The sequence below is a fragment of the Molossus molossus genome, unplaced genomic scaffold (genome assembly GCF_014108415.1).
Source record: "Molossus molossus isolate mMolMol1 unplaced genomic scaffold, mMolMol1.p scaffold_m16_p_3, whole genome shotgun sequence".
Classification (NCBI taxonomy): domain Eukaryota; kingdom Metazoa; phylum Chordata; class Mammalia; order Chiroptera; family Molossidae; genus Molossus; species Molossus molossus.
In genome coordinates, this window is record NW_023425366.1 from 44,857,716 (window position 1) to 44,884,369 (window position 26,654).

At 45.4% G+C, this 26,654-nt stretch overlaps 1 protein-coding gene across 1 annotated transcript in view; it reads left to right on the forward strand.

Annotated features, from left to right (window-relative positions):
* LOC118641998 (microtubule-associated serine/threonine-protein kinase 4-like) overlaps positions 1-26,654 on the forward strand; it is a 183,055-nt gene that overhangs the window by 139,826 nt on the left and 16,575 nt on the right. The window contains exon 2 of the mRNA XM_036279675.1: positions 9,110-9,263. Within this exon, the coding sequence (XP_036135568.1) occupies positions 9,110-9,263 (154 nt within the window). The remainder of the gene's footprint in view (positions 1-9,109; positions 9,264-26,654) is intronic.

Consider the following 26,654-nt stretch of genomic DNA (forward strand, 5'->3'; position numbering starts at 1 on the left):
TTTATATTGCTAATTGAAGTTTGTGATTCAAAGAACTAATTACAAAACTAAAGATGGCAAATGCTATTGGTATCTAGTACATCTAGTTTAAACATGTTCTATTGACGTACTATTTTTCAAAGCATGGATTCATTGAGAAAGTGAATTGCAATGAACTGTTAATAGCTTAGGTAAATTAATGTGGCTCAGGAAGTTATTTGCTTAACAAATCTTGTTGACATGAACATTTTTTGCGAAGATTCTGTGTTCTTCCTCCGTCCCCTTCTTTAAAAGGTTTTGAAATGACCTACAACAATAGGTAATGCAGCACGATGAATAACTTAAAAATAGGTGAAAATAGACAAAAGGAAAGTAAGTGTGGAGCAGTTTCTTAGCGGTGGCATTGATGACATTGGGTGACACGTCGTTCTTTGTTGTTGGGGGCTGTCCTGTGTGTGGCAGATTGTTTAGTAGCATCCGTGGTCTCCACCAGCAGCGTCCTCTCTTATTGCTAGGTGGGGACAACCAATCATGTCTTCAGGCATTGCCGACTATCCTCTGGGCGACAGTATCCTTTGAGCTATTATAACAGACTACCACAGACTGGGTGGTTTACAAACCACAGAAATGTGTACCTCGCAGTTCTGGAGGCTAGAAAGTTCATGACGAAGGCACTGGAAAGTTCAGTATCTGCTGGGAGCCACTTCCTGACTCACGGACAGCCACCTTCTAGCTGTGTCCTCCGTGGTGGATGGTGGAAGGTCACCAATCCCATTCTGGAGGGCTCCACCTTCATGAACTCATCCCCTCCCAAAAACCCTGTCTCTAAATACCATCACCTCCAGGGTTAGGGTTCAAGATACGAAATTAGGGCTGGGGAAAGAAGCATGCAGTTTACAGCAGAGGGTAAGGCGCAGCCGGGAGAAGGTTAGTGAGGCCACCAGGTCCATGAAGCCTTGGTGGAGACTGGGCCTGCCACCCTTGCTGGAGGTGGACAGCAAGCTTTGCCCGGTGAGTGCTAGTGGCTGAGCTGGAGAAGCATGATTAGTTATGTGGCTTGTGGGGTTCCCAGGGTGAAATATACCATAACCCAGCAGAAGCACATCTCTTTCTAATGTGACGACTGACAACGTTTTCTCCAGGTTTCTGTCTCCCCCAGTTGGAAACTCCTGAACGACGGGATTTTTGTCTTTCGTCTGCACTTCTGTGCCCAGAGGAATACCTGGCACACAGTTGCTTAATACATATTTTTATAAAGAGATGAGTTGACAAGATATTGTTTAATAAAGGCCCTTCCTTACATGTTTATAGAACAGAATGGCAAGGTTTGTAGGGCTGTTTTCTTGAAGGATCACTCAGTGGACGCATGAATTGCGGGTGGCATAATCTAAAATGAATGTTGGCAAAATCAATGAAGTGGGCCCCAGCTCACCGTGGTGTGCTCCAGGACTGCAGCAGCTCTCTCAGTGTCTGGCGCAGGTCTTAGGCTTTGGGATGCCGAGAGGAGGGGGTGCGCCTTCTTCGGCAGTGGGGAGATCGTTAGATGTTAGGGCTAAGGGAGGGGGAGACTTGAGCTGGGCTGTGGTGACCGTTCTCACCATCATGATTCGCTACTGAGCACTTCCATGTGCCAAGCGCGGTGTCGAGTGCCCTTCGTCCATCAGCCCTCGGCATCCTCACCACCTCTGAGGTCTGTGCTTCAAGGCAGAGTTGCGTGGCTTGTCCAGGGCATGGCACTGGGATCTGGACGAGGCTTCTCGCCTCTCACTGCTCTGCCTCATGCCCGCTGCAAACCTCCTGGCACCGGGCGACCAAGCCCCAGGGGCTCGCGCTCTTGGACATGGCAGGATAGTTACAGCCAGAGATACTTTTTTTTTTTTTTTTTATCCTCACCCGAAGACATTTTTCCATTTTTTTTTGTACAGATAGAGTGGGAGGGAGAGAGAGGAAGGAGGAGAGAGAGAGAAACATCGACGTGAAGGGACACATCGAGTGGCTGCCACCTGCATGACCAACCAGGGCCGGGGACAAACTGCAACCGAAGTACGTGCCCTTAGCGGGAACCAAACCCGGGTCTCTCTGGACCACAGGCCGATGCTCCAACTGCTGAGCCAAACCGTCCAGGGCCAGAGATACTTTGAAAGCAGTTCAAACCACGTTCTCATTTGAGCTGTACGGGGGGGAAAAGGACAACTCAGTAAAACTGTCATCAGTGGAAAGTTTTTGCAAACGATTCACGATGAGATGCGCGTTCAGAGACGTGAAGGCCGCGGCGGCTGCTGGAGGAACGCTGCAGCAGGCTGCTGGCATCCGTTGAGGGCTCACTGCGCTCCGCTCTGTTTATGTGCCGTGCGAGGGCCTTGGCCCCTGCGACACTCAGGAGGTAGCAGTGTTGTCACTGACGTTCTGTGGGTGAGGAAATAGACGTGGAAGCAGGTGTATGTCTTAATTAGGATAGCAGGTGTTGGCGTTCCTGACAACTGCCAAGTTAGTATGAATCCAGTAATGACTGTCTTAACGATATAACCTTGTCCTATCAAATTGTAAAATATTGTTTATAGGCTTTGGTTTAAAGTAAATATAGTCCACATATAAGTGAAATCATGTGGTGTTTGTCTTTCTCTGACTGGTTTATTTCACTGAGCATAATACTCTCCAGGTCCATCCATGCTGTCCCAAAAGGTAAGAAAAGAAAAACAGAATTAGCCCTGGCCTGTGTCCCTCCGTGGTTAGAGTATCGGCCCTCACACTGAAGGGTCGAGAGTTCGATTCCCGGTCAAGGGCATGTGCCTGTGTTTCGGGTTCGATCCCCAGCCCCAGTCAGGGTTGTGCAGGAGACAACCAATTGTGTCTCTCTCACATTCATATGTGTCCCCCTCCCTTCCTCCTCCTTTCCTCCCTCCCTCCTCCTCTCTCTAAAATCAATGGAAAAAAATATCCTCCAGCGAGGATGAATAAAAATAAATGAAAAACAATTAAAATAAAATAAATTTTTTAAAAGTAAATATAATCCAATTTTGAAATACTCATTTCAGATTGCCAATTTGACTCCATTTTGGATGGAGCAGTTAATTAAGATGACAAGCATTGTCTATGCAGTTGTATAATTATTCCTATATTTTCCTATCTTTGGTTTCTTAGAATATTTAATATCAAGAAACGGAATAACCAAACAATATCTTTATAGCCCTGTGTTTCCAGTCAGTCTCTTCCTCCTTTTTAGGCATAAAAAGACTTTGCTGGTGAGCCCTCATTATGTATGTGGACGACACTGGGATCCCTTTGAACTAAAGGACTTTGGCCTTAGGGCACTTGCATTCTGGCTGGGTCTTTAAACCGCATGCACCACTGTGGGAATGAGCGGGAATTACAGAAAGGCTACACTTCAGACACAGTGAATATGCTAGTTAGGAGACAGTTAAAAGGTCGAATAATCCATTATTTAGGAAATCACCTTCAAAGGTAGCAGTGTTAAAAAATTAGCATATTAGTTTGTACACAGAAAAGCTTCTTTGAAAAGATGTCATTTGCTATAACCTGAGGGTCCTTTCTTATACATGAAGTGTTCAATTTTGTCAAAATGCTATCGATTTCCCTTTAGCCTTTTCACCTTGACTAACATTTAACACGGTTTTATTCTGGTTTTCCCAACAATAAAAACCCTTCATGGCATGTGTTCCTTTATTATCTGTTGTTGTTGTTGTTATTTTATTTTATTTTTTTTACTAAATACCAGAGATTTGCAATTAATTTTTCTTGCAACAAATATTTCCTGTGTGCCTTTTATGTGGAGCTGTGGACAGAAAGAGCCACGGACGAAACAGACTAGTACGTCATTTCATGTAACTTGCATTCCAGTGGGAGAAGGAGGGTAATGAACGCATATAAAAGGTCTAACATATCATGTGGTGATAGATGCTCTGAAGAAAACAGAGAAGGGAATAAAGTGGTCGGTTTCACGTGGGGTGATTACATGGGTCTCCGTGAAGGAGTCACATGGAAAGAGACCTGGAGGATGGAGGGAGCACAGTAGCTGTAGTATCTGGAGTGTGTACCAGGCAGAGCAAGTGGTCAGTGGAAAAGTCCTGGGTGGGAAGAGGCCTGGGCCTTCTGAGGTCTGCGGTAGACCAAGCCGGACCGAGTGGAGCAGTCGTGGTGGGGCTCGGAGAGGAGGCGGTGCAGGAGGTAGGACCTTGCAGGGCATTGTCAAGACTGGATTTTGTGGGGATGAGGGGAAGCTGTGGAGGGCTCCTGCAGAGGATTTGGAGCACAGCCTGGTGTTTCCGAAGGGCCATTGGCTGCTGGGCTGAGCCGAGGATGGAGGCAGAGGGATCTTCTGGGAGGCTGTTGCAAGAGAAACCCTGGTGGCAGGGGCAGAGCCGTAGCAATAGAGGTGAGGGTGTATTTTGGAGGTTGAGTTAGAGCATTTGCTGATTGGATATGGAGTAAGAAGAGAAGTTTGCAAGAACTAGAGGTTTTATGATGTGCGTAGCTAGAAAAGAGGAGCTACCATTTATTGAAATTGGAAAAGCTTGCCAGAGGGGAGGGGGTTGGGGGATGGATGAAAAAGGTGAAGGGATTGAGAAATGCAGACTGGTAGTTACAAAATAGTTACCGGGATGTAGGGTACAGCAAAGGAAATATAGTCAATAATATTTAATAATTCTGTATGGTACTAGATGGGTACTGGAAATATCGGGGGAACACTTTGTAAGGTATAGGATTGTCTGACTGCTATGTTGTACTCTTGAAAGCAATACAAAATAATTTTGAATGTAAGCTATAATTGAAAAAAATTAAAATTAAAAAAATCTCTATGTTCACATCGCCATTGTTAATATTTAGAAACTATAAATCAGAAAACTCATGTACCGGGGCATGAAAGTGTCTGGAGATGAGGTTGGAGAAGTTGTCAGTTAAGAAGGCTGCGAGTTCAGTAGTCATTGAAAATCACAATATGCCTTTTAGAAAGAGCTGGATGGTGTTACTAGGGGACATAGCCACAGAAGAAGAAGCCCACGATCTGTGTTTAGAGAGAGTGGTGATGGCGATGGCAGAGACCCTAAACAAAAATAAGGTCCAGGCTCATGAAAGATTTACCTCTGCTTTTCATTTATCTTCATTGAGGGCAGAAACCACAGTGTAATCCTGGTGGAGTCTTGTTTTTCTCAGCCTGCTAATTTGTAAAACAAGACAGTGGGTGGAGATGATAAATGTAGAAAACGACAGACTTTGAGTTTTGGTGATTAGCATTTCTGTAGGACTGACAATTGTAGAAACGTCCCCGAATCTGCATCAGACTTACAGCAGCTGCACACCTTTTGTTCTCTAAGATGCTTATATGTTCCCTGTGCAAACTGCTAGCCAGAGCAGTCGTGTGTCCATCACATGTAAGTGGTATGTTAGGCGCCTGTCTGACTTCTAAAGTTAATAATATGCCTCTTCCAGTGGTTTGATGGCTCTTGGAGCTACAGGAAACTAACATAGGAGCAAATCTAGTTTGCCAGGTAGCAATACTTGGTACTGGTGAATGAGGTAAGGACACATTTCTGGGGAATGCATTTCAATCCAGGGTACTTGGTGGCTCTCCGTGTGCTAGGGAAGCATGTGACCAGGGAGTCGGTGGGGCTCTTGGGAGTCCACTGTCTCTGCTTAGGGAGGGAAATTAGAAGTGTTTGAAGCAAGAATGACCAGCTCAGGCTTAGATGCCCTTGAACATCTGTGAAAGTTCAAAGACAACCTCTGTTTTTAGTTGAGCTTCTTGTAGTATGGAGACTTTGGGACTTTGGAAAAATTGAAACAGATTAAACTGAAATCACTTAAAGGACAGTGTCTAAAGTGATAGGGTTGATGTCTACTATAAGCTCTAGGGTGTGATGAAATGTTTTTAAAGGAATCATGAGTGTTTCAATCAGGACAAAAATGAAAAAGAAATTGCAAGGCTGCAGTGGACCATTTTGAGAAGCTTTGACTAATTGTAGAAAGAGGAGAGAGCCGGTGACAGCACAGCAAATTTGTAAAAGTGATCTGTTTAGAGAGAGCCCTGTTGGGAGAGTGATTCGATGTGAAGGAGGAGTGGGGTCCTGGGACTGGGCACTATGCTAATAGCTTTTCCTACTTAGATTGTGTTGGGAACATTGGCGGCCTGAACAGTTCACTGCCTCAGTTTTTCCAGATTTTACAACAATACCCCACGCTTGAGATTGTGATTCTGATAAAAGACAAACAAACAGAGAAGAAACTCTGGCTTATTAATAGTTTGTGGCTATATAGGTATTTGAGAAAACAGATTTTATTTTTCCTACACTTTCTCCTTGATCTCCTTCCTTTTCTTCTACATTTGTTTCATATTCTCTCATGGCTTTGTTGGAAATATGTAAAGAAGGCGAATTATTCCTAGTTAGAAGTTTTTTTGTTTTCTCCTCTGCTGGTTTTCCACTTTTTAATTTGTGATATAACAATCTTTCCTAGAGTCATTAATTGTAATTCTGCAAACTGAAGATTTTAACTTCAGGTGAAAAATAAGTGACAGAAGTTGATGGACCTGAAACAATAAATGTTTGTATTTTATGCAGCTGCTACTAGTAATTAAGAGAAAATAAGCAGAATGGACCTTAACATGGTTAATTGCTCTGAGGGTTCTTGGTGCATTTACAGGACTCTGAGCTATTAGGGAACATCTCGCTGAATGTCTATAGCACAGCGCCACCTTGTGGCGGCACATTTTTTCTTTTAATGTAAAAGCAAATTTTTCATATTGTGTACAAGATATAACCTTATATTTTTCCTAGAATTTATACTTTACCCCGATAAAATATTTGAGGCACCTTTTAAGCCTATGTAGAATATTGGGTTGGAGAATTCAAGCGAACATCCTTGTCCTTAGAAGAGGCGTGCTGAAGTGTTTAGGGGTGAAGATCCACAGTGTCTGCATCTAACTGCTGTGTTTGGGATGGAGCAGAGGGAATGGGAGAGATCACCATCACTATGGCAAAAGGTTAACAGTTCACCTTTGGTGAAGGGACTATGGGTGTTCATTGTACTAGTCTTACAACTTCTCTGTTGTTGCAAATTTTCTTATGAAATTAAAAAAAAAAAAAAAAAAAAAGCAGGTAGAAAAAAAACTTTCGGGGTAAGGACATAAAACGGAGCCAAGAGGGAGGCAGTAAGAACCTCTACAGTGTGTAATGACCTGACTACGTTTCCACCACTGACTAGGTTCTACTTTTTCTAGTAGCTGATATGTCACTGTCCAGGGTTCCTTTGTTATATAATTCATTGTCCATAAGCTTTAAGGGCAAAATGTGTAACAGTAGATAGAAATTCCTCCTTAAAGGTCCTTTTCAGTAGGACACTCATGCAATGAACAGCAACCTCGACAAATACTTTCCAAAAGTACAATTTGGAATCCCTTTGCCCCACTCTTCTGACTTGATCCTGGAGTAGCCACACCGCTAGTTTTCTGGGTACCTCTCAGAAAACACTGCATGGCAATGAAATTCAGTGAATACTGGCTGGCAATGGGTTTGAGATCATACTTACTGACAAGTGCTTAAATCTAGCTGTTCCAGCTGAGCTTGAGCGAGAGCTGACATCGTGTAGTAGCTGATCCAATAAGGTCCGTTCCATCTCAACTGGCTTGGGAGGAGTTACTCTTAGGCAGGGTCCAATTTCTTTCTGTGCCATGGATTCGAATGTGCTGCAGTGCATAGTCAGACACATGGATGACTTCATTCCTGAATGTCTTCCTCCAGCAAACATATCCATGAGAGTGTTAATTAAAAAAAAATCCAGACAGGTATAACCAGATGAACACCTTTATCATGAAAACAAAGCAAAACGTATCACAATAAAATATTTCTAAAAATGCCTGACCTTGACCACTGTTACCCATCTCTTTTCTATTTTTAAATTTCTATAATGGTGGCCCTTTTTTGTGGCCATTCAAGTTTCCATGAATATCTTTTGTACTTCCTTTTATTTCTTAGTAGCTACCTGGATATATGTATGAGCACATGAATATTTCTGTCCTTCATAACTATATATATATACACACACACACACACACACACACACACACACACACACACATATATGCTTACTCAAAGGTGAACATTTTAGAAGATATGGCCTTATTCAAGTATGAAAGATTTTCCTATAAAAGCAGGACAGGTCTTTAAGTGTTGTGACACAGGGAATTCGTTTGTAGAAAGCTGTCTCTTGAAGTGACTTTGGTTTCTCTGGTTCTTGTGACAGGTTTTCTTTTAAAAGCAATAAAGTGATATAGGGATGTATTGATTTCCATTGTGGGCTGTGGGGCTTAGAATTCCCCTCCCCATGTCTGTCTATGAGCATCAAGAGCTTGTGGATTTTTTTCGTGAACAGAAAAATCTATTGATTCTCTGAAGAGCAATATTCTTTATTATGGGGGGGATCAAGTCCCACAGAAAGACAAATATTTTAATAGTCTCAGGACACATACCTATACATGGATAACTTAATAAAAAACGTCCTGAAACAAAACTTCTCCTTCCTTCATTGGATTTTGCTCATTTTTATTCTATTGTGTTAACATACTGATCACAATCTCCTAAGCGTGATGTTATGACCCACTCACGCAGCTGGGGCACATTGGTATGCTGCAAGAATTTTTAAAACGTGCAATACCTGACTATTTAGTCAGGGTCACCGACCTCTCCTCCCTTAGATGTCAAATTTAAAAAATGACAACAGTCAACATGACAATAGCAGTCTCGTGTGAATGAATCAAAATTATACCTATTTCTTTTTGTCAGATCTGCAAAAAACCTAGAATGCCTATTTTGGTGTGCGCAGGATTTTAGTAATCAGCGTGTGCTGTGAGATGGGGAAGGTTGGAATCGTTGCACTAGTGCATCGTGACCCAGAGCTTGGCACACCCTGCCGGGAGGTTTTGCAGCGAGCCAGGCTCTGTCAGGCGGAAGACGCAACAGTGAAATGCTGAATTCTCTCAATAGCCAAATGAAGAACAGGGTTGGAAAGGAGGGATTTCGAGAAGGAAAAGGAAGGAGGAAAGTTGACTGGTTGGGCTTTCATTCTGATTGTGTTGAGAGCGTCCCCAGCGAGTGATGCGCTGTCCTTGTCTCTGCAGCTTGACCACATACTCTCCCCTCCACCCATGCCATGTCGGAAATGCAGCAACCCAGACCTGGCCTCTGGCCCTGGAAAGTCACTGAAGTTTAAAAGACAGCTGAGCGAGGATGGACGACAGCTGCGGCGGGGGAGCCTGGGCGGTGCTCTGACGGGTGAGTCACGAGTGACATGTGTAAAGAGGGATGGAGTCTACACACTGGGGAGTCCTGAGTGGCTGTGGAGTTCCATGTGCAAAACTCAGAATGAGCCTGCCTCTCTGCAGGCCATTTGGTACAATCGAGTTCAGTCCAGAGAGCAGTGAATTGGGGATTTCTATTAGTAACTTTATTGAAATATAAGTTACATACAATAAAATGTACACACTTTCACTGTATGTGTACATGGGTTTTGGTGAATTTATATTCCAGACTACCATCGAAATCAATACATAAAATGTTCCCTGTGCCTCTTCCTAGTGGTTCCCACCTCCACCCTCCAGTCCGTACCCCAGACAACCATAGATTTGCTTTCTGTCGCTGTAAATTAGATTTATCTTAAGATTTCACATTGGTGGAATCGCATAGGACGTGGAAATGCAGCAATCTGTACCTGGCGTCGCTGGCTCAGTATAATGTTCACAGATTCATCCAGGTCGTTGCATATGTCAGTAGTGAGTGTCGAGCTGTGTACGGAACTGCCAAACGTTTCTAAAACTGGCATCGTACATACCCACCAACAACAGGTGGGTGATGAGAGAGGCGTAGCATGTTGTGGTTTTTATTTATATTTTCTTGATGACTAAATGTTGTCAAAGATCTTTTCACGTGCTTATTGGACATTCAGATATCTTTTTTTGTGAAGTGTCTGTTCAAATCTTTCACCCATTTTTTAGTCATGTTATTCAAGTTTAATTAACTTAAAAAACAAATCCAGAACACCCACAAATCACTCGTATTGACTTGAAAGATAGTCAAATGAAGGTAACTTGGGTCTTTAATAAATAACTCATCATGTAAATTTCATGTTATAAAAGTTAACTCTAAGTCACTAAAGGTTAGCCCGCTGCTGTGGCCCAGTGGATCGAGTGCTGTGCATGAGCTGAGAGGTCCCAGTTTGATTCCCTGGCCCAGGTTGTAGGTTTGAACCCCGTAGGGGCATGCAGGATCCTCTCTCTCTAAAAATAAATCAACAAAAACATGTTTTTAAAATAATCACTAAAGGTTAGATTTCTATCATTTCATTCTGAGTGCTTTTTCCTTTAGATATTTTTGAAGACACTTTATTGTTTTTTACACCCCTAACCAAGGTTTTCTCTGTACATGACAGTCTTGTCTGCCAGTTCCTAAATGGTCTGGAAAATAAGTTGTTATTCATTTTATTATAAAAGTGTGGATTTTGATGAAACCTCTGGGAACAGAAATGTGCTGCCATGTGATGAGTCTGGAACATTTGACCCCATGTGGCACACAGCAGGAACGGGGGTGAACCTGACCTCGGGCCAAGGGGAAGAAATTCGCCCCAAATGTCTGCCCTTCCCTAAGATTAAGGCAAGTGTTCCTGTGAGTTTGGCTGACGCTCTACTGCTTATTAAGCTGCAGGCCATTTGCTTTTTAAAGTGGGAGATCCTAAAGATTTTTTGGTCTAATCTTTATGTTATAGGTGGGGAAATTAAATCTTAAAAGTTAAAATGCTGCCCTGGCCGGTTTGGCTCAGCGGTTAGAGCGTTGGCCTGCGGTCCAGAGAGACCTGGGTTCGGTTCCCGCTAAGGGCACGTACCTCGGTTGCAGTTTGTCCCCGGCCCTGGTTGGTCATCTGGGTGGCAGCCCCTCGATGTGTCCCTTTCACGTGGATGTTTCTCCCTCTCTCTTCCTCCCACTCTATCTGAACAAAAAATGGAAAAATGTCCTTCAGGTGAGGATTAAAAAAAAAAAAAGTTAAAATGCTCAACCCCATGCTTAGTGATTTTACTTAGGAAAATCCTTCCTTTGCTTAAACTATGTTTGACCAATGGGGGGTGGGGGCAGGATTGGTTCTTTCCCATTTTTGCTAAAAGCGATTTACTTAAAGCGTTAAGATAATGCAAGGGTGTAGCTCCTGATGCAGATACATGGCCTGCAACATGGAATTGGTCTTCAGCTTTTTTTTTTTAATCCTCACCCGAGGACATTTTTCGATATTTTGTTCAGATAGAGTGAGAGGGAGAGAGAGAGAGAGAAACATCGACGTGAAAGCAACACATCGAGTGGTTGCCACCCACACGACCCAACCAGGGCCGGGGACAAACTGCAACCGAGGTACGTGCCCTTAGCGGGAACCGAACCCGGGTCTCTCCGGACCGCAGGCCGACGCTCTAACCGCTGAGCCAAACCGGCCAGGGCTGGTCTTCAGCTTTAAGGGGAAAAAAAGCTGGACTTAATTCTCCTTTTGTAATCTTATCAGCTCTAGCAATTCCATACTTGCGCAATATTAGCTTGCTAGATAATTATTTTAGGTAATTATTTGGTCAGATAGTTTAAGAAAATATTCAGTAGTATTTGAAGGAACTTAAATCTTTGGATATCAGTCTGTTTGTCAAAACGGTTAAAATTTTTATTGGCATATAAAGAAAACATTCTTAATTGGTCCAGTAGACAGCTTAGCTGAGGATTTAATGAAATAATATATGCAAAGTGTTTAGCTCAGTGATGGGTGGATATTAGCATTATGGGTATAACCAGCTGGGTCCGGGGTGATTTCGCCTGGGTTCTGCTGGGATTGGTTCTAGGTTGCAGTTTGGGTTCAGATCTGCTCTGTGTCTGTTTTCCTTGGACCAGCAGCCACCCAAGGCATCACATTCTCCTGCTAAAAGCCAGGAGCGCGAGAGTCCATGTCACCTGCACGTTTCCAGCCGCCACTGACATCATATCTGCTAATTGTTCTATTGGATGAAGCAAGCTACATGGTGAAGCCCAGAGTCAAGGGGCGAGGCACACTGTACCCACCCGACACGCTGGTGCGGATGCAGATACAGAATCCATGCTGGAGGGGAGCAAAACATTGAGCTAATGACATCATCTATCCAACTTAGCCTTCTGCTCTCTTTTTTAAGCAATCTTTTACAATAAAAATGTTTACATTTCCCTATTTTTCACGATAGAAGCAATATGTGTTCAATGTGGAAAGTTTCAACAATACCGAGTACTGTAAATAACAAAGCCCACAATTGTATCATGCATACACACCCACGGTTGAACTTCTGACATTTTCTTACTTAAATTTTGAATCAACCACTTAAGGGTATTTGATTAAAAGAAAAAGCAACCAGTACCTTTTCTTCAGGACTGGCATTTGAACAACAGAGTTTACTGTGCCCATCACTGCGTATTTGTTGTTGTTGTTGTTGTTGGCTGATGGTGTTTTCTGCCTTCGTGGCCCGCAGCTTGCTAAATAGGCACCAGAAGGAGCACCTACACCCTGACTGAGCTTTGGAGCTTTCCTCCCTGACAAGGAAGGTAGCATCGTTCTAGTTATTACTCAGACCCTTGCAGCCTGGGCGTGGCCTGTAATAACACCCCTGACAGTGCACAGCCAGGAAGCTGCGGAATGAAGGGCAGAACCTCAGGATCTAGAGTCCTGGCTGCTTGATACGCAAACGTGGCCTGAATCTTGGTGTTGCATTCCGGGGACACGGTTGCAGCCCTAACAGTCAGGAAGGGAAGGCTTCTTCTCCTTATCAAGAGGGTCATATTTTTCAAAATGTGTTAGGGCTGTTTGGAATGTAAAACAAAGAGGAATCTATGTATATGTGTGTGTAACTTGTACATAATAATAAGAAATCAACTTTGCTGACTATAAACTGGAATCATGGCGTTCTATCTTGGGGGGGAAATGGAGAGATTTTTCTCTCTTGGATTATGAAAATTGTTTTGGAATAAGATTTGAACATGTAAAAAAAGGCATTTCAGAGTGCATTTTGCTTCAAAGAAGAGAGGAAAAACAACACGATCTCAGAAACATTCTTTTCTTTAGAATGAACCTGGAGACCATAAGGTTTGCAAGCTGTGTGGAGCTGAAGAGGTTTCTCCTCCTATAGTCTCCTTAGCCTAGTGGGCAAGTCTGGGAGAATTCAGGTTAAGGCACATTTACATAAATATGGCTATTTTATAGGTAGCCTTGGGATTTAGTAAATATTGCACCTAAATACCTCCCATGTTCTCTAGATTCCTTTACTTTAGTAATACTATCCAAATAATACTGATATAAAATGGTGTTGTTATACTACATGCTGCAACAAGCACCCCCCCCACACACACACACACATACACACCAAATCAATGTCTTAACACAATAGTCCTTTATTTCTCACTTATGTACATGATTTGGGTTAGCTGGTGGCTCTCTTCCTTGTGACGAGGGACCCACACTCCTTCCATCTTCTGGTTTTGCTCTCTGTGGCCTTAAGGTACTGTGCTTCCAGCCGGTGGAAAGAGAGGGGAGAAACCTTTCTGACTTCTTAGAAGTCCCAGCCTGGAAGAGACACACTTCATTTCCATTCCCATTCTGTTGGCAAGCTCCCATCACAAGGTCACAGCCGGGCGCCAGGCTGGTGCAGGGCCCTAGACTCCTCCCTGCTGGGCCTGGCCGCCGAGTTCACCTACATAGGAGGCAGGGGGCAGCAGAGCACTGACTAAACCTGGAAGACGGGGAGAAGTAGGTTCTAGTAAAGAGATGGGATGTGATTAGGTTCGTCTTCAGTGAGCTCAAGTTGAAATGCTTACGCGATACAATGAATAGATACCTCCTCTAGGGCTGTGCAGCCACAGAGGCGGGGAGGATCCTACTCGGAGAGGAACAGGGTTGGCTTCATCTGAGTGACAGAGCAGGAACTCGGCGTCGGCCTCAGCAGAGGACCGTCCCTGGTAACCTTCCGGAGAGCAGTGGAGTGTGGGTGGAAGCTAGAGCGGTGGGGTAAGAGCACATGGCAATGAGGGAATTAGAGGTAGCGAATGTGTTGATGGTCAGGTCTGCAGGTGGCTCTTTTGAGAAGTTGTGCTGTGAAAGGGACTAGAGAAATAGCATGTGAGCTGCAAGGGCATGAAGGGTCAGAGGGAGGCAGCTTAACGATGGGCCATGCAGGCATGTGCGTAAGGCCCAGAAGACGTGAGAGCCAAAAGTGCCGTGCTTTGGGGCAATCCGTCAGGGTGTCCGGAGCACATGTGACAGGTTCGCCCTTGTATGGGATGAGGGACACTTCCTCCATTATAACAAGAGAAGAAAGTGGATCAAAAGCAGGTAGTTTAGGTACCTCCACACCATGGAATGCTACTCAGCAGAGAAAGGGAGCAAACTTGATGCCTGTGACAACCTGGGTGGCCCTCCAGAGGACTAGGCTGAGTGGAAAACAAAGCCTAGCCCAGGAGGTTACGCACCATCGGATCCCATCTGCATATAACATCCTTGGAACAACACAATTACAGAAGTGGGAGCGCATTAGCGGTTGCCCAGATCGAAGTAGGCGGAGCTCGGAGGGGAGGGGGTGTGACCAGAGGCGGGAAGCACAAGTGGCTCCGTGGAAATGTTCTGTCACTGGGCTGCATCAGTGCCCTTGTCCTGGTCGTGAGAGTGAACTGTCGTTTTGCAAGACGTTACCATCGAGGGAAACTGGGTTAAGGATTCCTGGTTCTCTCTGTATTATTCTTACAACTGCAAGTGAGTCTATGCTTCTCTCAAAATAACTTTTCTTTTTAATAGGGAATACAGTCAATAATATTGTCGTAACTATGTATGCTGTCAGGTGAGTACAAAACGTATTGGTGGGATCACTAAAATGTCTAATCACTGTGTTGTACACTCGAAACTAATACAATATTGACTGTCAACTATAATTAAAAAAAATTTTAATCTCTTATTTTTAAAATGTCCCCTTTCCAGATCAATGACTTTAATATATTTGCCTTTAATATAAAGCCGATATTTTAATAGATTACCACTGTTACCCCACTAGATTTAAAGTTGCTGGCTGCCCTTTCCTGCACGCGTGATGAGACCCCCGAGTGCGGGTGGGGAGGCGTCTGTGGGGTGTGGAGAGAAGGAAGTCGGATAGCGGCAGAGGACAGGAGGGATTTCTTAGAAGCACTGACAGCCCACGGAGGTCTGAGACTGTGAACGTGAAGTCTGTCTGCATATTTGAGGAAGAGGGCGTCAGGCACCAGAGAAATGTGTGTACCGGGAGCAGTAGTCCCACAGACATAGCAGAGAGGCCTGGTGGAGGGTCCCCCGGACGGTGGGAGGCGGAGATGAGCTGTGTGAGCGTGAGCCACGTTCTGGTGCCTCTGATGGGATTTCTCAGGGGTCGGGATCAAGCCCATGGGAGCTTGGAGGGAGGACTGGCAGTGGGGACCTGGGTGTGTGGTGGGGCGGGGGACTGAGCAGTGGGTACGGCTAGGATGACTGAAATGTTAATATGTTGAAATCTGGCAAATTTTGAAACTCTTAAGGCAAAGATATTTGCAGTTATGATCCATGGTGCTCTCTTGCGATACTCTCAGTCTGGGTTCTTGTCTCTTGGCCAACAGGGGCAAAAATCCAGATCCACAGATAATTCACACTAATAGTTTTATGGGCTTAAAAACATCCTGCTTCTATGTGTTTTACTGTTTCTCAATACTCATAAAACCTCTCTGCTGAAGGCATACAACTGGGGTCGGGGATTCCCTTGTGTCGGCTCAGTGTCCTGTTTTAGAACTTGTAACGTTGTTCATGAACAGCGGTTTCTGAAGCTGGAGGAGGTCGCCACCAATTTTCTGAGTCACCAGGAGATCGGGAGGCCACTCCATTTGCATCTTCTCCCTGGCTGGGATGCATGATTTTAAGTAGCCTTTACAACCCTTTGCTGTCTTCACTCCTGCGTCAGTCTGTGTCTGGATGTTTTGTTTGCTCCCTAGGTGTTCTAATTTGAAGATGATTTTTTGGGCATGTTTTGAGTTTGCAGTTTGTCCTTGTCAGGGTAGGAAGATCTCCTGAGACTTCCTCTTAATGGGGCGCACAGCTGTTAGCCAGTTCCTTGGGCAGATGCTGCCTCCCAGTGGCTCCCTGTCAGGGAGCCGTCTGCTGGAGCTCATCTCCCATGCAGAGAGCCCACCAACGAGTCATCGCTCCCCCTGGGCCATCACATGGGGGTCCCAGGTCCCTGGTCATCTGCTCAGCTCACCTTGTTCACAGCCAAGCTGCAGAGTCCTATCTGAGGCTCAGGTCCCTCCTTCAGGCATTTTGCACCAACGAAACTTATCCGAGAAGTGATGATGTCTAACATGATGAGAGAAGTAATTAAGGAAAGAATCTAAATGAGGACTTGAAGGATCGAACGCGTTTCTCTTGTACTGAGAATCAATGAGAGACTGGGCTTTCACTTTGATGTGTGTGAGCTCCAGACGTGCTGGGAGTCCTGCTAGGTCAGCAAATCGGGCTCTCCAGGAATCTCTTACAATTCCAGACCAGATCAGGTGGGAAGGACTTAAAAATTAGTCCTGAGTGTTAAGATGTGGTTGATAGGAGACCCAGTTTCTCATAAGAATCCTGCAGTAGTTTCTGCAGAGCAAAAGGTAACTTGGGTCTTAAATCATTGTTTGTTTTTTGTTTGTTTTTTATCCTCAGCCGAGGACATTTTTTCATTTTTTGTTCAGATAGAGTGGGAGAGAGAGAGAAAAAAACATTGACGTGAAAAGGACACATCGAGTGGCTGCCATCCGCATGACCCAACCAGGGCCGGGGACAAACTGCAACCGAGGTACGTGGCCTTAGCGGGAACCGAACCTGGGTCTCTCTGGACCGCAGGCCGATGCTCTAACTGCTGAGCCAAATCGGCCAGGGCTTAAATCATTGTTAACATTGAATTTCAAGAATGCTGGGGTAGAAAGAGCAGGTGCATATTGAGATATAGCTAAACTGTTATCATCTGCAAAATAAGTTCTCTTTCTTGCTCTTTGGCTGAGTATGTTGAATGCAGCAAATCAATACAGCAATGGAAATTTTTCCAAATACACCAAAGATGAAAGTGTCTACTGGTTATTTAAAGTTTTTGCTGGCATTACTTTATGTTTCTTGTGTCTAAATATATTTATATAAGGAGGCTGTCTATACCAATTAGGCTGATGAAGAAACTTAACAAAAATAAGCCAAAGATGTATGGATATTAGGATCCACAAAGCATTAAGTGTTCCTTTTTCTCTTTCCCAATCTCTCCCAATATCTCTCTCTTTCCCTCTCTCCATCCATCTCTCACTCTCTCCCTCCCCTTCATCTCTCTCTCTGTCCCTCCCACCCATTCTTCAGTTCCTCAGTCCCTCTCTCTTGCTCTCTCTCATTCTTTCAATCTCTCCTCATTTCTTGTGTTCTAGAGTGATCCTATAAATGATGGACTTTGGTTATTCCTGAGAGACAAATGAATTTATTGAATCCATTTATCAAACATTTGAGTTGTGCCCTGGCCAGCATGGCCCATGCACTGGAGGGTCTCTGGTTCAATTTCTGGTCAAGGGCACATACCTGGGTTGCCAGGGTGTGTGCAGGAGGCAACCAATTGATGTGATATTCTCTCTCTCTCTCCCTCCCTCTCTCTCCCTCTCCCCCTCCTTCTCCCTCTCCCTGTCCCTTTCTGCCTTTCTCCCTCTCTCCTTCTATCTACAAAATCAATGAAAAAAATGTCCTCAGGTGAGGATTAACGCCCCCCCCCCCGAATTAAATTGTTTGTTCTTAAAATTCCCTTTAGAATAGAAAATTGATTGATTTCAGTTATTTAAACATTTTTTAAAGCATTTTATTAAGGCGTCAAATTTTTTGAAGGGGTATAATCATGTTCCTTTTTGTTTTTCCTCCACTGGTTGTTTTTTGTACTTCCCTGAAAATATGTTCTGTTCTGATAGGATGAGCTGAGGCCTAGTCATGGCTGGATGTGGTTTTCCTATCTTTCATGCCCTGTTATTTTTAGGCTCTGAAAAGTATGCCGATTCTAAGCGTACCCTGCGCGTTCCTTCTGTGTGCAGTCTACAAGAAGGAAGTGCTTTAGCCTCCCATGACTCCTTAGCATATGTGAGGAGGCCACAGAAGTGGAAATGGTTATATTACAGTTAGGAGTATGAAATACTGGTAATGGAAAATTAGTATCGGCTATGAAATTCCACACGCCACATTCCTCTAGTAATTATTGGGGAGCAGAAATAAGACTGGGGAAGGCGAGGCGGATGGCGGGTACTGTCATTTCACACCACGCGGGGCCCCGTGTACGCAGTGGACGTCATAGCTGGCTCTTCTAAAGATGTTTTGTTTTGTTTTGTTTTTTAAATCCTCACCTGAGGATATTTTCCCATTTATCTTCAGATAGAGTGAGTGGGAGGGAGGGAGGAAGAGGGAGGGAGGGAGGCGGGGGGAGAGAGAGAGAGAGAGAGAGAGAGAAAGAGACGTTGATGTGAGAGAGAAACACCAATTGGCTGCCTCCTGCACAACCCAGACCAGGGTCGGGGACGAACCACAACCAAAGTATGTGCCCTTGACCAGAATCGAACCCGTGACTCTTTGGCCCACAGGCTGATGCTCTAACCACTGAGGCAAACTCCCAGGGCGAGACGTTTTCTTAGGTACAGTCAAGCTGCAGAGGTCAGGCGAGGTGCCGCCTGCTCTTGCCCAGGGACGTCTAAGCTAGAGCGTGTGGGACCCCTCCAGTCAGGGCCGCCCGCAAGTGAGTGTGAGCCCAGGGGGAGGTCAGAGAGAATGGGGTTGGAAGATGGGAAGCAGGTGGCTTGGCTGAGTGGAGTACCATCCTGGCATCTCCTACACTGCTGTCTCAGGATGTGATGGGAAGGGAATGAAACGGGGAGCTGAGGCCCAGATGCTGGCCCCAAGTCAACCGCTAAGTAGCTATACCCTTGTTTCTGGTTCTCAGTTTTCTCGTCTGTAAAATGGGTGCGTGGGACCCGACACTCAAGGTCCCTTCGAGTTGGAGTAGTAAACTTTTAGCTCTCAAGAGAGAGGGGAAGCCTTTGCAGAGACGGATTTTCCTTCCTTTTCTCCCGTTTACACATGCATCCCTCCCCATTGCCCAGAGCACACTCGCCTTCTCCCCTCGAGGAGCACGGCAGAGACGGCCCAGCGCTGTCCTCCGAAACGGCACACAGGCCGGCCGGCCACCTCTTCCCACGGTCTCAGTGGCTAACCAAAGGTCAGGAATCTGGGCTGCTTTTCGACTTCCTGGTGGAAGCTCATACTGAGGCTGAGTTCACGTGGACTCCCCAGGAAAAAGAGTGAGCGAAGAAATGCAAACGCCACCAACGGGGAGGTTTAAAGATTTATAACAATTAGTGTTTCTGATACGTTAATGACTCTGGTGGTGGTAGCTGGCATTTGTCCTTGTCATGTTCCTTTGTCATTCAAGCACTTAATCAACGTGTGTTGCCAGGACCAAATGTATTTTCTTGCGTCTGCCTGGCCAGATCATTTTTCTACTGTCTGACAGTCCCGTAGTAGGCGCCTGCATGCCAGCAGAGCCTGAGGGGGGAGCTGGGGGCAAGGCCCGCGGTGCTTTTACTCACTGCTGACTCGCTCACTGGGGGCAAAACTTCTGAAAACAGAACAGTATCATTTACACGTCTGTTTCCCCCTCTTTGAATAAGAACACAGGTGCAATCATAACCTCTGTAAATGATAAATACTGCACCAAGTTAGGCTTGAAGATGGATTTCGCATAAGGAAGCACAGCTCCCAGAGTCCAAGTCCCCGCACAGTAGAGGCGTGTGCATAGGTTAAGTGATGTACACGGACATTCATTCTGTGTGTACATGTATGTGTGCATACACGGCACTGTTTTTATTTAGTGTCCCACAGTGTAGGAGGTGCCAGCATCTTTGTCCTAAATTACTCTAGAGGGCAGTAACAGTGGTTATTTCCCTGTTACTAAAACTTCTGAAATGAATTTCTCTGAGCTCAGAACAAGGGGAAAAGGGGTTAGCTCGGTCTGATACGTTTAACTTTCTTTTAATTAAGGAGAGCTGGGTATCCCACTGTGTTTCTGTCTTTGCCTTGGTTACAGAGAATCTCAGTTCAAAAGAACCCTCCCATTTGGTTTTGGCTCCATTTCACCAGCTTTGGCTGTGGTGCTGCACACCAGCGATGTTCTTAGAAAGGGGAAATACATGTGCGCAGACCCAGAGCACTGAGGCCCCACGTCAGGAGGCCTTGACTGCATTCCTGTCCCATTCCAAACTCCGTCCTTCGGGTGGCTGCCTGGTGCCCAGGAGTGCTGTCCTCTGCCCACCCCACTGCCACTGATAGTGTTCTCGTATGACGGGGCAGGTCGCTTTTAGCTTGCCAGTGTTTATGTGTCTATCATCCCTTTTCCTAGTTTATAAATGCCCTGAGGACCCCTTCCTTGCAGCCTTAGTGCAACACCCCTGCTTTGCAGACACTAAGTGCTCAGTAGATAGTGTTGCCATGTGACCCAGAGGAAACTGTGCTAAATGAAATAAGTCAGGCAGAGAGAGAGGAAAACCAGGTGCTGTCACACCAAACAGGAACAGACTCACAGATACAGAACATTTGGATGGTTGCCGGTGGGAGGAGGTTTGGGAGGATGGTGACAAAGAGGGAAGGGCAGAGATGTACAAATTGCCAGTTATAGAGATGGTCACGGGGATGTGGAGTGTGCGCAGGGATTACAGTTGATGGTATTGTGATGGCTCTGTGTGGGGTCAGACGGGCACTGGACTTGTCGCGGTGCTCACTTTGTAAGCTATATAAATGTCTAACCACTCTGCTGCACACCTGAAACTAATATAAGATTGTGTGTCAACTCTAATTGGAAAAATAAAACATTTTAAAAATAAAAAATAGGGAGAAATGGTATTGCCATATAAAATACATGACATCTGCCCTGGCCGGTTTGGCTTAGCGGTTGGAGCATGGGCCTGTGGTCCAGAGAGACCCAGGTTCGGTTCCTGCTAAGGGTATGTACCTCAGTTGCAGTTTGTCCCCGGACCTGGTTGGGTCGTGCGGGTGGCAGCTACTCAATGTGTCCCTTTCACATCGATGTTTCTCTCTCTCTCCCTCTCTTTCCCTTTTACTCTATCTGAACAAAAAAAATGGAAAAATGTCCTCGAGTGAGGATTAAACAGAAAAACATGCCATTCAATTAAATTTTAATTTCAGATAAGCAACTAATATTTGTAGTATACTTATGTCCAATGTGCTATGTGGGGCATCTGTAGTAAAATGTATTTGCACTCAAGTTTATTTAGGCATCCTGTAATTTTACTTGTGAAACCTGCAACTCTCTGAGGAAACGCTGGAGTGGTTCTGGACCAGGGCCTTGGCAGACCTGCCTCATAGGCACAGGCACGGAGTGGCAGGCAGGCAGGCAGGCAGAGTCCCAATGCACAGACATTAGCACAACATCCTGTTCTTAATTGCGTTCTCCTCTGACCGTGTAGTCACCTTGGAGACAGGACCATCATTGCAGGTGACCTGAGCAGATCTGATACGTGATGTACCCTTCAACGTGTGAAACTGTGTGCATAGACCCCACTGCTGTGCTGTCAACAGTCACTGTGCTCTCTGTGGATTCAAACAATAGGTGATTAAGTGCATTGCATGGAATGGCTAGAAAAAGAAATGATCGGGCTTGAGAGATGACCATTTGGAGGGTGATTGGAACCACCACATGGCTCTTCCCCCACCTGGCACGGAAGCACCCCACTTCCCCATCGCATGGTAAATTCTCTACAAGGGGATATTCGGTAGCCAGTGATACTGTTTCTTTAGGACAGACACCGACCCTGGACTTTATGCTGCTTAATGTGTGAGCTTTCAGAAGAAGTCAGTGGCTGAATAACAAACCAGAAATAGAAAGGTTGAATTCCAACCCTACACTGGTCACTAATCCCCAAGCAGTGCTGAGGCCACCATGGTGCTAATCTTGGCTTTGGTTTTTCTCAAAAACAAAGCTGTGTTCTCTTACATTCTGTAAAGCACTTAGTCGTTTGTTAGAATATGAGTCCGAGCACAGGGTTGCGGTTGGGATAACAGGAATTCCTAGATCCTGTCGCTCTTAAACCGGGTCGAGTGAAGATTAGCTTTCTAGTGAGGGAGGAGGGGGACCAGGTGAGACAGTCCCCGCAATCTCTCACCCCCAAAATTGGGGCCTTTAGCAGACTACCATTTGGAGGCGCAGGAGGTGATCTACAATACGCTCTTTTTGAAGAAATATTTTATAGTTGTGTCCTAGATTCTTTGCTTATTCAATAATCAGTATCAACAAACATTTCTGAAGACAAAAATATTAGATTTTTTTAGGGAGCATACACAGACGTTGTTATTGAGGAGGAAGAACTTGAAATCTGTTAGGAATAAAAACCAGCATGGAACTAGAAACAGTTCCAAATAAATATATGTGGAAATACACTGTTAGGTGAATTAGATTTTATATCGGCGTTTCCTTGTAAAAATGGAGAACTGGTTGGGAAATACGGACTTGTCTAGAAATTGGTTTCATCCCCTCTGCGACTGTCTTTGTTCGTTTTGTTTCTCTTGGGAAGCTCCTGGTCCCCGCTCCTCCTTGGTCTCTGCCACAGCTGTTTAGATGTGGGGCAGTTGTCAGAAATGTTCAGCACCTCAGGGCCACCAGTGACGCTGCTGTGTGTCGATGAAAGCATCTCGGTGTGCAGAAGGGTGTTATTGAGTAGGATTCATAATTTTTTCAAAAAGTAGGATGCTAAATCCAAATCATCCTCTAATCTATCGAGGATGAGCCCGCTGACTTTGAAAAGACACAGTATTTTGTGGAGGTATTGGATTCTTTTGGAGATGAGTTTTAGAAGAGAAAAATCAAAGCCAGAAGTGATGTGATATTCTCCATATCAAATTTAAGGCGCTGAGTCTTTTTCACAGTTGTTCTTGTTACAAAACAAACAACTGAACCAAAATGGAATACTCTGCCAGGCAGACTGGAACTAAACAATGGGAAAACGTGAACGTAGGAGAAATATAAGTGAGAGACAGACTGGAAAGTTGTTATGCGCAGACATAAGAATCGGCTCTGTGACTGTCCAGTTGGTGCTGTGTGAGGGTGTGACAGAGGGGTGTGGGTACAGAGGAGCATGGTCCCAGCTGACACAGAGTTTACGGTACAGAGGAACATGGTGCACATAGGAGTAGGTGGCGCTCTGTACACACACAGCCACACAGAAGTAGATGGTTATGGATTTAATGCCAACGATGCCAAGATGGGTACAGCATGCTGGAGGGGGACCTGAACCACCACTGGACACAAGCTGTGTGTTTACAATGGTGCAGAGCACTTGACATCATCACTAGAGGTTTGGAAATGGAAGCTCAGAGAGTGGACAATAGTGTATCCAAGGTTCCCTCATAAATGGATGGTGAAACCAAGATGCAAACCCGTCTGGCGGGTTTCCCACTTGGTGCTCCCACGTCCATTGGCTGATGGAATGAGAGTCAGTGTTCCCCGCAGAGCCCTGTGCGGAGAGGACTGGATCCAGTCTGAGGGCGACACCGACCAGGAGGGCCTTGCCAGGGAGAGTTGTTGGGCATTGGAAAGTCAAGGGAATAAAAGTCCTTCTTCATTGCTGGCCTTCTATCTGCCAGACGGTAGGACAGGCTCTCTGTTGACATTTTAAATTGGTGCTTGCCATCACCCTATGAGGTTGGTTGGTCATCTTCATTTTACAGAATGTTTAAGGGAAACTGAGGCTTAGGAGGCTCAGAATCCTGACCACAGTCACACAGCTACTACATGATAGTAGTTAGCCTTTGAATTTTGGATCTGAACCTCATGACTAGGATTGCATTGTAATGGGCTTGAACTTAACAGTTTCATTTCATGAGTTTAAAAATTGAATGTATTTCCAGCTCCAGAGGGGACAGTGAACATATTAGATGGAATGACTTTTTTTTTTTTTTAATCCCCACCCGAGGACACTTTTGCACTTACTTTCAGATAGAGCAGAAAGAGAGAGAGAGAGAGAGAGAAACATCGATGTGAGAGAGACACATTGACTGGCTACCACCCACACGACCCTAACCAGGGCCAGGGACAAACTGCAACCGAGGTACATGCCCTTAGCAGAAACCGAACCCGGGTCTCTCTGGTCTGTGGGCCGACGCTCTAACCACTGAGCCAAACCGGCCAGGGCTGGAATGACATTTTGTAAAGGACTGGCCTAACTGGGCTGAGGAGTCAGCATATACCAGGGTCGGAGGAGGTGCCTCTTACATGTTGGATACTTATTTTGAAGAGGGCAAGGTACTAGTCCTCAGGGAGGTTTCAGAAAGGTGTAGAGGAGGCAGATGGGGGAGAGGCAGGAGAAAGGAAGAGAGAATGGGGGGCTGACAAGTAGTTTAACAGCTGCTCCCCTCATCTGCAACTGACTCGGAGAAAAAATGGTTCTATTTATTTGCTGTTTCCTTCCATATATCTTCCCAACAGCATTCATCAATATCTGTCATTTCCCAGGGGGTTTGGACATGTCTAGCAATTCATTTTGCTGCATTATATTTCAATACGCGGATGGAGGGAGCCAGATTGCAGATGTTAACTCTGACCTGTGCCCAGTGTCGCGTAGATACCGCCACCACCCCACCCAGCTTCTGGGTGCCCTCAACCAGACAGACGTTCTCAGCAATACTGCTCGATGTCTGATTCTTGTTACCATGTTCTCATTAGAGTTGGCTCTATTTCATACTTCTTCAAAAATCAATCTGAAGTTGTCACATTAGTCTTTGGCCCAAGCAGCAAGAGCTTGTGACCAAACTAGAATATATATATATATAGAATAAATATATATATATATAATTTTTTTGGTAAGAATTTTAAATCCAGAGAATCACCATCCGGAGGGAGACAGCTTTGGTGGTCTGGGACATCAGGGAGTTGCTGGCCAAGGCTGGGTCTCAATGCAGAGTCGGGGTTTGCTGGGTGTTGGTACACAGGTAGGCAGCTATAAGAGTCACACTGAGGCTTGCTGAGTCCATTTCATGTATGGACTCACTTGACTCTAATATCTGCCCTTGTTAGAATTTGACTAGAGTGATAATCTCATTGGATGAGATGAAACATTTCTTCTTTAAGAACAAGTTAAGGGAAAACGAAACAAAGAAAAGGTCGATACATGTCTCTGTAAGTATCCATTCAAATTGTATCCCTTTAAAACTATACTGTGGCCCTGGCCGGTTTGGCTCAGCGGTTAGAGCGTCCACCTGCGGTCCGGAGAGACCCGGGTTCAGTTCCCACTAAGGGCATGTACCTCGGTTGCTGTTTGTCCCCGGCCCTGGTTGGTCGTGCGGGTGGCAGCCACTCGATGTGTCCCTTTCACGTCGATGTTTCCCTCTCTCTTCCTCTCTCTCCCTCCCACTCTATCTGTACAAAAAATGGAAAAATGTCCTCGGGTGAGGATAAAAAAAAAATAAATAAATAAATAAAACTATACTGTGTATTGGCATCTTTGTCTTTTTATCCTAAAATGGCCAGAGTACCAGGGTAGCTGTCTGTGATGGAGGCTGAACCTCCTTTCCGCATCACCCACCCCGAAAGCCGTCCGTGATGGAAAGTCCCACCACGGTCCACAGGGGCAGGGCAGCCCGAGATGCCGCTCCCCAGCCTTGCGGGCTTGTCCGAAGGCTCTGATTTCTGTGGTGGAGACGTGTGTGTTTTGTTATTTTTCCACAGTCCCAGCCCTCTCACGGGACGGGACTGGGCTTTAGGAACTCTTGAAACATTTGTCATGTGCCCAGTCACTCTGGGCTTGCCCTAAACTCATCTCCTGCTACCTGCTTTGCTTGAATAAGCTTCCTTTTACAGCGGCCCCCTAACTGTCTCCAGGCCTTGCGGTTAGTACTATCCCATGTTCGATATAGAATGCTGGTGAGTAGTCAAACCGGGCATCTCTGGTGGCTTTGAGCCTTGTTGCCAAACAGGAGGAGTTCAGAGCCTGCTGCTGCGTTGGCCGGTTAACTTGATTCAGACCTGGAAGGCCCCACTGGCATCACTGTGCCCTGACTGCCAACCCCCGGAAGACAGGCATGCCGTCTCCCTTCAGCTCTGTTTCCTTGTGAACTGGAGATCCCTGGCTGGTAGGCAGTGATACCTGCAAGGTCTGAGGGTCGGAGCTAGGCTTTGGACGTTTCTGGTGTGCATACACACAGACCACTTTGTTGTTGGTAAGGCTAGAATAGCAGCTCAATATAGGAGTCAGTGAACTTTAGCACTCACTGGTCACAGGTCTGTTGGCTCCTCAAATTATATTTATTTATGCCATTAAGAAGAATGATTTAGCAGCATTATTGATGCTTTCTAGGTATAGTTATTCTTTTGCAGTGGGGACAAGAAATTGGAAGTCAGTCATCCATGCAGAGGGGAGATGAGGGAGCCAGGTCTGTGTGTGGCGGCACAGCTGCAGACGAAGGGAGGGAGGCGGTAATGGCCCGTGGGCCTGGCAGCCAGGATGACGAGGGGCCCCGTGTTCAGGAGAGCAGCGGGCCATAGCCAGGAACGTCTTGATGATGATGGAGTACACTTGAGGGCC